This window comes from Aspergillus ruber, assembly GCF_000600275.1.
Source record: "Aspergillus ruber CBS 135680 unplaced genomic scaffold scaffold00032, whole genome shotgun sequence".
Lineage (NCBI taxonomy): Eukaryota > Fungi > Ascomycota > Eurotiomycetes > Eurotiales > Aspergillaceae > Aspergillus > Aspergillus ruber.
Window position 1 is genome coordinate 29995 of NW_024467328.1, and position 15491 is coordinate 45485.

A 15491-nucleotide genomic window follows, 5' to 3' on the forward strand; every position below is an offset into this window, starting at 1 on the left:
AGAGAATAGCGGAGCTTGGAAGCCAGGTAACTGATAGGTCGCTCAAACATATGACCAGAAGAGATAATAGTATGCGCAGTTAGCCATGCATTTCCAATATACGCAGTACCCTGCGGAAACCACTCTAGAAATACGGGCCGAATATTGAAGTTGTTAAGCAAAGTGATGGGCTTGTCCACAGGCGGTTTGATGCACCGGACGGTGCACTGGGCCTACCACGCAACGAGGACATCGCTTTCACTCACAAAAGGTGGCTTCCCTTCGTCGCATCCCATAGCCAATTCCTCCATTGCGGCCTCTCGCATCTCTGCCACGACTGATCCAGGTATACAAACCATTCAGTGCTCATACTTTGGGTAACCAACCATTTCCCAGATCATCCGGATAATAAGTAGCAGCAATCCGAGACACTGCAAAATATTCACCATCCAACGGGACCGACGAATCACTCAAGTCGTGGCCGCGCATCTAAATCCATCAGAGTCTTCCAAAATCTCGTGAAATGGTGGCACTTCATCCTCGCGACCGCGAAGAACAGCCGTCCACGCCTTGAGCAAGCTAGCCCGCGCTAAAGCGTCCATCAAGGTATGAAGCCATACCAGCTTCACTAACGTGGCGTCTCGAAAGGTCAAGACATGAAGGTCAAGCTGCGGGCGGTCGGTGTATATCCAGTCTTCAAATTTTCTCGGTGAATCAGGCTTGTACAATAAACTATCGACATTAGAGGCCGAGAAACGAAACACAGTCGGGGATCCAGTACCCCGGGGCAATGTTGAATCACACGGGTCATCCTTAAAACACCCATCCCGTTCGACGGTTGAAAACGTGAAGCCAGGACTGTTCGAGTCGTACTGCTCGGGGATATGATATTCAAGTCCGCCAGCATTCTATAGAACCCTCTCGGCTCTAATCAGGTCTTCGGTTGGTATACACAGGGAAACAAATTCTACATACATTGAGATGCAAGCGAGCGCCGAGTTTCTTCCACTCTCCGATTTCCATCAATCTCGCTAGGGATCGGTGGAGATGCCCTGGATCTAACACATCATCAAAGTGGAGGGTAACTCAAGAACAATGTTTCGATTCGTCCAAGTATCATCCTTTGAGTGCAGAGGGATTACCGTTTGCAAGGCCATCGTTTACACTCTGCGTCGGCGGTTTATTTGGTGGATGCAGGAGCGATAGCATATTTCCGAAAATGCACGGTTTCACATCAGTCCCTCTTAACTACTTCGTAAATACTCTTCAAAAAAAAAACGAAAAAAATACACAATGACTAGATTGGAGAAAAATGGTTTGACGACGGACAGCTGAGATATGGGGCCAACTAGGAGACTATAGCATTGTTGCATAAACCATATGTACCGAAATCACGTATGTATCATGTTATTTGAAAATGTGGCAGAATATGACAGCAAGATCAACTAGTGCTCCTCCGACTGCATACTATGTATGCAGAGTACAGGTACTATGTACGTATCGGGTCTCAATGCTCTTGTTGAAGGTCGACTATTTGACTCGACGTGGGTCCAGATTCGCTGGAATGGCGGTGTAAACAACCATCTCATACGGGGTACAGAGTAAATCTTCTCGATAGATCGAGCGCACGGCTTCACGCTAGAGCTTAACGACGATCAAGCGCCATAGTATTCTCAGCCTCAGCTGAAATCAAATATTCTATCACATCAATACCGGAATTGTAATGATCTAGCTAGATGGCGCCGATCAGACCGTCGATGGTCTATGGGTCCGACGCAGTCGACGTATCCTGACAAGTCGTGTGTTGATCTTCAATTGACCACTATAATAAATTGGTGTCTAGCTATAGGAGACTGCGCTCGCTAATATACCTAAACAAGTCCCATGTTCTAATTACCCGTACATCATTCCTCTTCTCATCGCCACGGCCACTCCCCAGAGTTGACTTCACACTGGCAGCGGACGCATTTGTTGCACCCGAATAAACACTGCGGATATGACTGGAATTGCTCATGGTGCGCTCACTTGCGGGGTGCCTCTGAGTAGAAGCTCGACTGAGATCTTGGAAAATGCCCTTCATACTCCCGCGACGAGCCCCGAAACCAACGACGGAACCCGATCTCCCCAAGATGTCGACAACACTGAAGATAGCTGTGTCCCTTTCCCAGTTGCGGTTGTTGGCATGGCCATGAGATTACCTGGGGGCGTCAGCTGCGAAAAGGAGTTTTGGGACTTTCTGGTTAACAAGCGCGATGGCTTGTGCAAGGTCCCTGATACCCGCTATAACATTGATGCTTTTCATGACGACTCGAGGACCGGTACAATCCGAACACAGCACGGGTATTTCCTTGAACATGATATTGCACAGTTTGACACGGGCTTTTTCGGCATTAGTAAGGTTGAGGCTGCGAAGCTTGATCCGCAGCAAAGGCTCTTATTAGAGATAATATGGGAATGTATGGAGAATGGCGGACAAACAGGATGGCGGGGAAGGAACATTGGCTGTTATGTTGGGGTTTTTGGTGAGGATTGGCTGGACTTAAAGACAAAGGACACCCAAGACAATGACAGATACCGCGTGGTTGGGGCGGGTGACTATGCCATCTCCAATCGTATCTCCTACGAGTACGACCTCGGAGGCCCAAGCATCACCTTTCGAACGGGCTGCTCATCCTCCTTGGTAGGCCTTCATGAAGCATGTCAGGGCCTCTATTCCGGCGAATGTTCTTCTGCCTTGGTGGCTGGCACGAATCTCATCTTCACGCCGACAATGACGACCTCGATGTCTGATAACATGGTCATTTCAAAGAGTGGAATTTGCAGGACTTTTGATGCCGCAGCAGATGGCTATGGAAGGGGGGAGGCAGTCAACGCCATATATATCAAGCCCTTGGACAAAGCACTCCAGGATGGTGACCCGATTCGTGCTGTCATTCGCTCTAGTGCAGTGAATTGCGACGGGAAGACTCCTAGTATCACAACCCCTGGGTCCGCGGCGCAAGAAAGATTGATCAGAAGAGCATATAAGAAAGCAGGAATTGACAAGGTGTCACAAACTGCTTTCTTTGAGTGTCATGGCACCGGGACAACTGTTGGAGATACATCAGAGACATCTGTTGTGGCCAATGTCTTCGGAAAAGAAGGTATTTATATCGGAGCGGTATGTGTTCTTCCTAGCTCCTTTCTAATGACATTGTATGCTGATGCGATTCAAGGTCAAACCAAACGTTGGGCACTCTGAAGGCGCGTCTGGAATTACCAGTGTTATCAAGAGTGTTTTGGCTTTAGAGAATCTAACCATTCCACCCAATGTTCATTTCCAAAGTCCAAATCCCAACAGTGCGTTATCATACCCTCTCAGCTATTCGAAATTCTATGTCCAAGTGCTAATATGTGTTCAACATAGTTCCATTTGAAAAGGCGAAGCTGCAGCTGCCCTTGGAAGCTACCGCCTGGCCGAAAGACCGAAGCCAGAGAATAAGCATCAATTCATTTGGAATTGGCGGAACGAATGCTCACGTAAGTTAATGCCGCAAATTTTTCTCATCGGAGTCTGTTGTGTGAGTGCTGACATGGTCAGGTTATCCTTGATTCTGCCTCTTCCCTGCAGCAGGACGATACAGGTGTGGATGACCAGCCAGGTCCTCAGCTTCTGGTTCTCTCTGCGAGATCAAAACGGTCATTAGATGGACAGATTGAGAATTTGCAGAAGTACTTGGAGACAACCAAGTCATCATTAGGCGATATTGCATACACACTGGGTTTAAGGCGAGAACACATGCCACACAGGGCATTTGCACTCACAGAAGCGGATGGTAAAATTTTGTCTTTTGAGAAGACCAAGTTCTCCAGAGCACCCATCGTTTTCGTATTCACCGGGCAAGGTGCCCAGTGGCCCGGGATGGGCCGAGAATTGATTGAAAGAGTAGGAATCTTCCGGGAAGACATTCGGATGATGGACCGTGTCTTGCAAGGAGTTACGGGTGGGCCTTCGTGGTCTATTGAAGGTATGTCCGCACTCTACTTCAAAAGAGCAGATCTAACGTTAGAATCCAGATGAGCTTTTGAAATGCGACGATAACAGCCGAGTTGTGGAGGCAGAATTTGCGCAACCACTCTGCACAGCCGTTCAAATTGCTCTTGTGAACCTTCTTCAACACTGGGGCATCACACCTGATGCAGTGGTGGGACATTCCAGTGGAGAGATTGCAGCTGCCTATACCTCGGGTGCATTGTCCGCTGAGGTTGCAATTCTCGTCGCATATTTCCGTGGCCAAGCAATGAAGACTTTCTCTTCCAAACGTCATGGTGGTATGGCAGCCGTTGGTCTCGGTTCAGAAAAGGCAAGGCCATTCTTGAAGCCGGGCGTCGTCATCGCTTGTGACAATAGCCCAGAAAGTGTCACACTCTCAGGTGATAGTGACACTCTCGATGAAGTTCTGGATGGCATCCGTGCTCACGACAATGAATTATTTTATCGACAGCTTGCTGTCAATGTTGCCTACCATTCACACCATATGGTCGAAGCTGGGGAGGCGTATGAGAAGATGGTTCATCCGCATTGCGTGCATAAACTATCTATGCTGCCAATGTACTCCACTGTTTCGGGAACAATCATATCAGATCCCTCAATTCTGAACGCCCGTTACTGGCGCAAGAACTTGCAGTCTCCCGTTCTTTTCAACACGGCAATTCAACGGATCATTGGAGATGACGATCAGTCAAAGCTGTTTCTGGAGATCGGACCCCATTCAACGCTATCTGGTCCCATTCGTCAGTCACTTGCAAAGGCCGATACGAAAGATCACCGCTATCTTCCGACCATTATTAGAGGTAAAGAGCCATGGAGGAGTCTTCTAGTAACAGCCGGAAACCTATACACCCATAGCGCACCTATAAGCCTCTCTTCCCTCATTACGCAAGGCAAAGTCTTGACAGAACTTCCCCCATATACCTGGCAGCACGACGAGAGACTCTGGGACGAGACCCGTCTTGTTCGTGACTGGAGACTTCGTCGATATCCTCAACATGAACTCCTAGGCTCTCGGACTCTGGAGTCAAGTGATTTGGAACCGGCTTGGCGGAACATTTTCAATATAGAAGATGCTCTATGGGTGATGGACCACAAAATTGGCAATGATATTGTCTTTCCCGCCGCTGGTTATGTTGCCATGGCAGGTGAAGCTCTGCGTCAAGTAACTGAATCCACGGACTACTCTCTGAGTAATATGTTTATCCGAAACGCACTGATTCTAGGGGGCTCAGGGCCTGTCGAGATGGTCACCAGTCTGCGACCAGTCAAGCTTGCAGACAATGTCGACTCTCCGTGGTTTGACTTTACTATTACATCCTATCAAAATGGGAAGTGGAAGAAGCATTGCGTGGGTCAGGTTCGGCCAGGCGCTGATCAAGGACATGATGTTCCCTTGAGCAAGACCTATTCTCGACAGATTGAATCCGATAAATGGTATCGTGCACTCAAAAAGCGCGGGCTGAACTACGGATCCCATTTCAGAGGGCTTAATCAGATTACAGCGAGTCCATCGAGTTTCCAGGCTTCTGCGGTTTTGCACGGTGATGAACCATCACGTATCAGTTACTATGCTCTTCATCCAACCTTGATTGACCAATCATTGCAACTGCTCAGTGTAGCAGCGACACAGGGCATCTCGCGTCGAATGACAAGAATGTGTATACCGACTGCCATTGAGTCCCTATATATCAGTGAAGGTCGTGGGGAAATGAACTTGAATGTTTCCTGCGAGGCAACCAGTGGCACCATGTGTGGAAATTCGACACTACTCTCGAGCGATCAGGTTGTCCTCTCCATGGAAAGGGGTGTCTTCTTCAATGTCCAGGATCCTGAGTCAGATAATCCGAATGCGCTGCTAGCGTCAAATATTTACTGGACGCGACATATCGACTTTGTTCCTCTTGAAGAACAGCTCCCGCGTCTTCCTGAACCGCTTTTCCAAGCGCAGACTGTAGCAAGGATAACGAGTTTATATGTGGTTGAAGCATATCGCCGCACGATGTACTCGACTCCCACATCTGACCATCTCAAGAAATACCACGCCTGGATAAGGGATCAGTACCGTATGATCAAAGAAAAGTCGGCCGACTTGGTCCCTGAAATGAAGGAAATGGATGTCTCAAGTCTTGGCCTTTGCAGCCCTTACGCAGATGCATTGCGTAGGGAAATATGCAATATGCATCCTCTGGTCAAGCATACTCACCAACTCGCCGAGAGGCTTTGCTTTACAATGCACGATATCTTGGAGGGTCGAATAAGCCCTCTTGAGACCCTTGTGCAGGATGGTATGTTGAAGTATTTCCTCAACAATTTGGCTTCTCTTTCCCCATGCGATACCTTTCTCCAATTACTTGGCCAGTCTAATCCAGTCCTTCGCGTTCTGGAGATTGGTGCTGGAACGGGCGGCTTGACATCAGTTGCACTAAATTCTCTGACATTATCCAACAATGGCCGACTTTACTCGAAGTACACATTCACAGATATATCGGGGGGCTTTTTAGGAGATGCTCAAGACAAATTCCGCGAGTATGATGCCATTGAATACGCTACACTTGACATCACTCGTGATCCAGAAGGGCAAGGATATGCACCAGAAAGTTATGATTTGATCATAGCTGGCAATGTCATTCATGCCACACCTGCAATTTCTGACACATTACAAAATATCCGCAAGCTTTTGGCCCCTGGGGGTCGTTTACTCATGCAGGATTTGAGTGGTCGTATTCCTATAAGCGGCTTTGTGATGGGCGTTTTGCCGGGCTGGTGGCTTGGAGAGGACGATGGTCGTCGTGACAGCCCGGCATTGTCTGCTGAGGGGTGGCACGAGGAGTTGGTCAACGCCAATTTCACTGGTGTGGATGCCCTGCAATATGACAATGATGAGCCCTATAGCATAACAGCTACAATTCTCTCGACAGCCAAGGCCTCCGGTATCAATGCAAAAGAGAGGCAAATTGGATTGCTCCATTTATCAGAAATTTCGGAATGGGGCCGTGAACTAGAGTCAGCGCTTTTGCTTTCGGGCCATACCGTGAAATGGTACACACTGCACGATACACCCCCTCCTGGATCTGATATCATTTCTCTCATAGACCTCGAAGGCCCCTTCTTTGACAATTTGTTAGCCGAGGAATTCAGGCTGTTCCAAAGCTACTTGTCTAAATTAGCTGGCGTTCATCTCCTTTGGATTACAAGAACCCTCCAAACTGATTGTGAAGATCCTCGTTTCTCATTGGTCTTGGGAATGGCTCGAACGATTCGAAATGAGCTGGGTCACAAATTCGCGACTTTGGAAATTGATCAGTTCGACGCAACTGCCGTGGATTCTGCTATTAAAGTATTTGAGAAATTGAAGGCTCAGTCTAATCTACCGTGGCTGGATTCGGACTACGAATATGCTCACAAGGATGGAAATGTCCTTCTGCCACGACTACAATGGTCCTCTCTGGAACATCAGCTGGCTGTTATGCCACACTCGCCGACACCACGGTCATTGGATATAGGGTTCAACGGAATTCTGGATTCGTTGCGGTGGGCCATGTCTGCACCTTCCCCGTCTGAGTTGAAAGAAGATGAAGTTGAGCTGGACATAAAATATGTTGGTCTGAACTTTAGGGTAAGACTCGTCTCTTTTACATGCCTAACGCTGGCCACTTGCTAAATTCGATAGGACATGATGATTGCAATGGGATTTTTAGGAGATACGTCCGAATTAGGCTTCGAAGGTAGTGGAATTGTGCGCCGAGTAGGATCATCTGTCGAGCATATAAGGGTCGGTGACAAAGTTGTCATTATCTATCCAGGACTCTTGGGTACCAAAAAAGTCGTCCCGGCTGTTTCTTGCCAGCCCGTCCCCGAGCAAATGTCGCTTGAAGATGCTGCCGCAATATCATGCGTTTACGCGACAGCGATATATTGTCTTATCACTATGGGAAACCTACGTAAGGACCAGTCTGTACTAATTCATTCTGCGTGTGGAGGTGTGGGACTGGCCGCAATCCAAGTTTGCAGGATGATAGGAGCAGAAATATACACCACGGTTGGGACTAGTGAGAAGGTTAGCTATCTTACTGATACTGTGGGAATCCCAGCGGATCACATATTCGATTCCAGAAGCACATCATTCTTGCAAGGCGTGCTGAAGAAAACCAATGGACGAGGTGTTGATTTGGTGTTGAACTCTCTTTCAGGTGAATTGCTTCATGCCTCCTGGAAATGTGTTGCAAAATTCGGTAAGATGATCGAGATCGGGAAGCGAGACTTTATGGGTCACGGCAAACTTGATATGGATAAATTTCTGGGCAACCGTTCTTTCATCGGCGTGGATCTTTCAGTTATAGGGCGCGAAGATCGGGAAGCGCTGGGAGGCTTGGTTGAACAGTTTACAGGATACTTCCAGCAAGGAAAGTTGACACCCATCAGACCTGTTGTTGTTTTTGACGCCCTGGATGTTGTTAAGGCTTTCCGCCACATGCAAACAGGCCAACACATAGGCAAGATCGTTGTTCGAATGCCGGAGGATCCTAATACTCTGCCAATGACCAAGATACATGAAACCACCCCGCTCTTCAGACAGGACGCCTCGTATCTTCTGGTTGGCGGACTTGGAGGACTTGGTCGAGCCGTTAGCACCTGGATGGTGGAAAAGGGTGCCCGCAATTTGATCTTCCTCTCTCGGTCAGGCGGCAAGTCGCCTGAAGCTCAAGCTTTTATTGATGACCTAAAAAGCCACAGTATGGTGAGCGTGACGGTGATCGCAGGCGACGTCTCAAATATTGAAGATGTCCAGCGGGCTCTTTCGGCAGCCAAGCGCCCCATCGCAGGCGTACTGCAAATGTCTATGGTGCTCAAGGTTGGTCACTCTGCTCTATGCCCTTCCCTTTCATCTAACACTAATCTCTTTTACTATGCAGGATCAAATTCTATCCAAAATGACCTATGAGGACTGGGTGGCTGCCTTAACACCGAAAGTTCAAGGGACATGGAACCTCCACTTCGAGCTTCAAAGCGCACCACTTGACTTCTTTGTACTTTTCAGCTCTGTCACTGGTATCATGGGATTTGCTAGCCAGGCCAACTATGCGGCAGCCAACACCTTCCTGGATTCATTTGTCCAGTATCGTCACTCTCAAGGGCTCCCAGCGAGTGTGATTGATCTCGGTTTCATGGCAGATATCGGTTATGCAGCTGAACAAAGCCCACAAACATTGAATATCGTCAACACTATGGACATACAGATTATCGAAGAAAAGGAACTGCTGCAAGCATTGGAAATTTCGGTCTTTGCTCAATCTCCTCACCCTTCATCACAACTAGTCGTGGGTCTCGGCACCATGGGCAATGTTAAAGAGATACAGTGGCTGCATGAAGGTCGATTGAGTCGTTGGAAAAATACTTCAGTAACGAACGAAGCGGCAAAATCTTCTCAATCTCACGAACTACAGTCTCTCCTTGATGAGATTCAGAAAAATCCCAAGTTGCTGGATGAGCAGTCAACCCATGACAAGATTACCATCGAGCTAGGTAAAGTTGTCGCTGCTCATCTTGCCTATGCGGAAGATTTGAGCAAAGAAGAACTCTCCAATATTACAATTGACTCGTTAATGAGCATAGAAATCCGCAGTTGGTTTCGCCGTAATGCGGGTATCGACATCTCCCTGGTCGAGATCTCGAATGCGAGTACCGTTGGAGGGCTGGCCGACACAGCCGTGAAGATGTTGCGCAAGAAGCACTCTAATGAAGGGGAAATTCCCAGCAGAATAAGCGCTTCTTTGCCAGCTGAACTGGATGAAATTACGGTTTGTCTGGAGGACATGAAGCTGGGCAGCGACTTGCGAGCTCTTCCTGGAACCGTCCCTGACTGGTGCTCCGAATCTGAAGGAAGAGTCTTCCTCACAGGTGCGACAGGATTTGTGGGAGCCTTTTTCCTCTTGGAGCTTCTCGCTCTTCCACAAGTTAAGAGCGTTGCGTGCTTGATTCGAACAACGGATCCTCTGTCGGGAAGACTACGGATTGAGAAGACGTTCACCCGATATGGCCTGCCCCTTGAAGTTCTGGACAAAATCACTGTGGTCCCTGGCAATATTGCCCACCCAAATTTGGGAATGTCAAAGGAGGAATTCGATCATCACGCACGGTCATCTAGTGTTGTCTTTCACCTTGGAGCCTACGTCAACTACACCCTCCCTTACTCTGCTCATCGTGATGCCAACATTGTTGGTCTCCTCAACATGCTAGAGTTTGTCAACACTGGGCGCCTTAAGCCCTTGAATTACTTCTCCAGTATCGGGGCATGCGGTGCCTCGGCTCATCTCACTGGCACGACTATCCCTGAGAATGAGAGGGCCATGCTGGATCCCAAGTACTTTGAGCAGCATGTTGGATATACAAGAAGCAAGCTTGCTGCGGAAAACATTGCTTGGAATGCCATTGCCAACAAAATTCCCATAACCATCTATCGCCCGGGAGTCGTAATGGGCCACAGCGGCACAGGGGTTGACAAGCCCGAAGACTTGTTCAATCGACTCATGTACAACTGCATCCGACTCGGGGCCTACCCAGCTCCACCTGATCAGCTTAACCACTTTGTCCCAGTTGACTATGTATGTGCAGCTATCTTGCGCATCTCGCAATCCTCGCAGAACCAAGGCCATGCCTTCAATGTCGTCCAACCTAATCAAGACCAAGCCATTACCTGGATGGATACATTTAAAATACTGAGCGATCACGGTTCGACTCCACTGCGATGTGTCTCTGTAACCGAATGGCTGCAGATGTTCGCGGCACAAGGGAAACACAGCATGAAAACAGCGACCCCTCTACTCAAAGAACGACTAGCGGAGAACGAGATCTGGTGGGGTGACAGCAGTGGAATGGCCGTGTATGAAACAACAAACCTTCGCCGAGCGTTGGCGGACTCTCCGGACATTCTGGATATCAAACCTATGCCAGAGCTGCTCAAGACTTACTATGGCCGTTGGGAGGCTAGGGCTATGGACACAAATGGTGCTGTTTGATGAATGACTTCCCATTTTGTTTGAAGCTTGTTCAATAGTCCTAGTAGGATGGCCTTCGCGCACACCAAGGGCCCTGTAATATTATTATTCAAAACCATTCCAGTATTTTGCATATTTTAAGGCTTTGTAAAAAGGGTAGGGTCTTAGCCGCTGTGCATCGCCGTATTTCATCTACCACCATACCTGAGCTAATCACCATTCTTATATTGCCCTATATCCAAGTCTACCGGTTTCTATCTTTCACTGGCACCATCAATAGCTTTCCTCGACGCCTCTTGCTCTGTCCCAAAACCTGGTCTCAATGGACTCTCCCCAGTTTTGTCCGCCCTTTACTGTAGCCGCTCCAGTGCCATTTTTGTGGGGCTCAATATCGTGTTCTTAAGGGTCGAGGGACTACCCAGGGCATCATGTTTTTTTTTTTTTTTCTTTTCCACGGAATGTTCATGGTATAAGATGGATTGATGTTGGATAATACTAGTTGGACTCCTGGCATGTGTATGTGTATAGAAAAGAACTTCTATTCTTGCTAGTAGTACATACTGATGACTCCTATTCACCCCTCATTCAAATTGTCTCCCTCCATCCAAAATCGCCATAGCACCACCGACAAGATGAAGACTCCCAGTGACCAAAACCTGACTCTCTCCAACACCGCCATTGATATTCTTAATATAGTCGATGGCCTCCTCGATAGACAACAGCGTCACAACTTCAGTTTCCGGGTTTAGATCCTTCCAGACATTCGCTAATTCTGTTTGCAGGCTGAGGTTTTGAATGGTGTCTGGATTTGTCCTTTTGTCGACGAGGTCTGTTATTTGTTAGTTTAACCTTTGCTGCTATATTATATTCGACCGGTAGGGACAACGTACCGGGACTATATGAAGCGTCTTTATACGTCATGTTCGTGCAGAACAGCGCGTACTGAAAAGACACATTGAAATGGTCGGATAATGTCTGGTGGATAGTTTTAAGCAGCAAGGCCGCCTCCCTTCTCTTCGATTGTTGATTGAAAACCAGCACACGAGGCATATCTCTGTGTTGTTCCTGTGATACCTTTCCAAACCACAACGACGCTACTTCCAGACTTGCTTCTGTGTGTGCGCCGTCCAGATGCCAGTGTTGCTGTCCGCTTCTTAATGCCTCACATCTACCTCTCCAGACCACGCTTTCTAGACCTTGGATGAACTCTGCCGGGAGGCTCTGCTGGTTGGGATTAGTTTCAATGCCCAATTTCCCCAGGACAGTATGTGCGAGCGCAATAGCCAAAGACGCATTCTTCCTTTGGAAGTCCTCCGCGGGCCGGATATTCACATTCTGTTGTAGTAGCGCAGGACACACCCCAACCCTGTTAAGTCCCTTGATACACCTCTCAACACCCCTCTGTTCAAGAACCTCCATAGCCTCAGACTCCTGCTCGACAGTGAAAGCTGGACACCCCTCCTTGAATATCCCGCTCTTATGCCACGCGATACTGTCAATCGTATGACCCAGCACACCTACATGATCAATCCCCAACGACGTGATACCAGACACAACAGGCTTCTCAAAAACATTCGTCGAGTCATTCTCGCCGCCAACACCGACTTCATAAACGGCGACATCAACGCCCTCCCTCATAAACACGTGGAGAGATAACAAGGTCAGGAACCGGAAGTACGTTGGCTTCAAAATCGACGGGTCAAACCCGTCCCGCACCGCGGATTCCTCGAGCGCATTCCATACTTCGAAGAAGTATTTCGTGAATAGTTCCTCGGATATAGGCTGTGAGTTTATCTGGATTCTTTCGCGCACGGTTATGAGATGCGGGGAGGTGTAGAGGCCGATTTTGCGTGGTGCGCCGATGTATGCGCGGTAGCGGTTGAGGATCGAGTTTACGAATGCGCAGGTTGATCCTTTGCCTTTTGTTCCGGCAACGTGGACGACGTTGAGGCGGTTGAGGTCGGTGGGCTGAAGGTATATCATGGTTAGGGATTTGGTATGCTTTGTTTGCTGGGAAGGGAAAACATGCCGTGTACCCGATACGGGATAACCACTTCCTCATTTGTGGTACATCGGCATTACCCATTAACTGACGGCGAAGATTATGCTTTTTCCGGGCATCGAAGCCTGTCTGGGTGGTGTTTAATCGATGTACGGCATCCTGTTCTGTATAAGTACGAGTACATTCAACTTCAACAATAGGTGTAGGTGCTTGCATGATAAGTGTAATGCTTAACAGTTGCTGTTTCACTCCACAAAGACATTGTTAGAATTCCCTTTAAACCAAATGCACTCATATGGTTTACTATGCATATTCCAGGAATAGTGATGAATTTATATAGGTTGGCCATGGAATTTTCAAATTTCACCGAATACAATTTGGCATGCAATAAATCTGTTCAGCTGAACAATAGATGTCTATGCGCTGCATCGCCAATTGCTATTGGTAACTGTGGAGTATCACATGGAAAGTTGTAACCCGAGATGGGAAAGATTGTGCATGGAGCTGAAGAAGTCGCTGGGTGATCGGCAGCTGTTCAGGTAGCCATAGTTATCAGGTCTCAGCTCTTGTGTGATTCCTAAGGAATAAGGTACCAGTATCCCCGCAATGTTGAGAACATGGTTATATTGCTGAAGAAAATTCTATACTTGGTCAAAAGACGAATCATAACTCGTCTCCTACCCGACCATATCCCCCTTTTCCAAGACCATGGTCCGGCGCCATGAATCCACCCTGTCGAACACGCAATGCAAAGTTCGTCAGGACCGCCAATACAAGACCAACGCCCAGAATAGTAGGGCCCCACTTTTCATAGTATACACGTTTGACGTCGCGGCGCTTGCGGATTTTGTCCACCCGCCATATATATAACACGAGACTGTACAAGAGGGCCGATGCTGCTAGGATGGTGAATGCCCAGGAAGAGCTCAGGGTGATGTAGTCCTCGCCAAAGTTGAGCAGGGCTGCCGAAATGGTGCCCAGGATGATTGAGAATTCAAGCCATGACAGGAATGTCCGCTCTGCAGCAAAGTAGACCTTGGGTTCGACACGGACAGGCACATGAATACCTAAATATTGTTAAGGGAAAGCAAAAATCAAGGAAGTCAATGTGTCACTTACGTTTACCCTTAGGCGCCTCGAATCTCTTGAAAGTCCGTTGCTCCCCAAGAACCATGATTCCACGCTGCTCAGGGGGGGGCATATTTGTTGGCGACGGCCGCGGAATGATGGCCTTGAGACCGTTAACCACTGCGTTTCCAGCCCGCTCGCCATAGTACTGGAGCAGCTTCTGGTAATAATATCTTCCTCCAACCCTTCTAGCTTCTTCCAGCTCGTCTGAGTCCATAAAATCGTCATCCGAGTCGTACAAGGGATAGTCCTCATCACCGGGTAGCGGTTGTGTAGCGACACGTTCCTCGATGTCAAGCGCATTTCCATCGGTGTCAGCGAATAACCCAAGTCCAGCATCCCCATTGGGTCGATCTTCCAGTCTGCGCCTGTCGTTCTCCTGTGCTTCGCCCGAGTCATCGTCCGACTCGTCATCCTCTTGGGTTTCGTCGTTGCCAGACATTGATGTGCTTGCTAATGGCCGCTGGATACCAAAGCGGCGTGTTGCGGGTTTCCGAATATCGACGTCCATCTGTGGCATCCAAAATGGCAGAAGGTTGATGTGGTCAGGGAACAGGGTGGCCGTCCCATGGATGAATTTACTGTATTTAGGAACAGCTTCAACCAGATGACTGGCAGTCAGGTCCTTGATCCATTGCGGGGGCTCCTGTCCGGCTTGGGTTTGAAGTTTTACTTCCAACACGGCATAAGGGAACCGTTCAACGTCCTCAGGAGGGAGCTGCTTGAATGGATAGTCGACCCCAATGTCCATGCGACGCCAGTTGTTTCCTGAACGTCGACGCCCAATGTTGTCTTCCCGGTCCATGGTCAACTCGGTATCGAGCGAGATACGAACACGAGCATCACCAGGAAGCTGGAAAGCCGTTCGATGGTAGAAGGACCGGGTAACTGGTACCAGCCTTCTTGTAATGACGCGATACTGGATCTCTCGAGCCAGTTGCTCCAGGTCGGCAATTTCCTGTTCGCTCTTCTTTCCTTCCTTGCGCATCTTGTCAAAGACGGCGTCCACGGTCATACGACCGTCGAGGAAAGCGTTAACATGCTTCTCTTTGAGCGCGAAACGCGCCTTGACTGACTTCTCGCCGGTCCAGTCTTCGCGATGTGTCTTCCGTTCGACGAAAATCTGATCGCTCTCCATGCCTCCATACCAACGTAAACGAATCGCCTCGGCTCCTTCTGTCTTCTTGAGACGGCCCTGATATAATTCCCAAGTATCGGTGTTGTCATAGTATATGGACGAGATTGCGGTATCTTTTTCTTCGAATTCCTTGCTAGGATTGAAAACAAGAACGGGAAGGTGCTGGATAGAGAATTGAGTCAGTTCGAAGCTGCCTTTGTGTTGGTTCAAAAAAAA

General features: G+C 48.5%; 3 protein-coding genes across 3 annotated transcripts in view; 1 reads left to right on the top strand and 2 right to left on the bottom strand.

Moving 5' to 3' along the window:
• Positions 1-1953: 1953 nt before the first annotated feature.
• Positions 1954-11104, top strand: EURHEDRAFT_508017 (uncharacterized protein). Its single transcript, XM_040785879.1, has 7 exons — positions 1954-3139; positions 3195-3318; positions 3386-3498; positions 3560-3986; positions 4036-7628; positions 7683-8864; positions 8926-11104. Exons 1-7 carry the CDS (start codon positions 1976-1978, stop codon positions 11026-11028), a joined length of 8706 nt encoding a protein of 2901 aa, XP_040635341.1. The 5' UTR covers positions 1954-1975; the 3' UTR covers positions 11029-11104.
• Positions 11105-11588: 484 nt separating this feature from the next.
• Positions 11589-12990, bottom strand: EURHEDRAFT_380798 (putative dihydrofolate synthase; the record flags this gene model as incomplete). Its single annotated transcript, XM_040779338.1, has 2 exons — positions 11589-11836; positions 11898-12990. The coding sequence occupies 2 exons, from the start codon at positions 12988-12990 to the stop codon at positions 11589-11591; spliced, it is 1341 nt and encodes a 446-aa protein (XP_040635342.1).
• A 588-nt stretch (positions 12991-13578) lies between these two features.
• The window catches only part of vtc4 (putative vacuolar transporter chaperone (Vtc4)), a 3334-nt gene continuing 1421 nt past the window's right edge, over positions 13579-15491 (bottom strand). The window contains exons 4-5 of the mRNA XM_040778044.1: positions 14129-15437; positions 13579-14076 (exon numbers count right to left, since the gene is read on the bottom strand). Coding sequence (XP_040635343.1) covers positions 13673-14076; positions 14129-15437 — 1713 coding nt within the window. The 3' untranslated portion in view covers positions 13579-13672. The remainder of the gene's footprint in view (positions 14077-14128; positions 15438-15491) is intronic.

Bases quoted from the DNA above. Each gene is read 5' to 3' on its own strand.
- EURHEDRAFT_508017 (XM_040785879.1), top strand. From the start codon at position 1,976: ATGACTGGAATTGCTCATGGTGCGCTCACTTGCGGGGTGCCTCTGAGT. The intron at 3,499-3,559 runs GTAAGTTAATGC...TGACATGGTCAG, and splicing joins TTGGCGGAACGAATGCTCAC to GTTATCCTTGATTCTGCCTC. The intron at 8,865-8,925 runs GTTGGTCACTCT...TTTACTATGCAG, and splicing joins AAATGTCTATGGTGCTCAAG to GATCAAATTCTATCCAAAAT.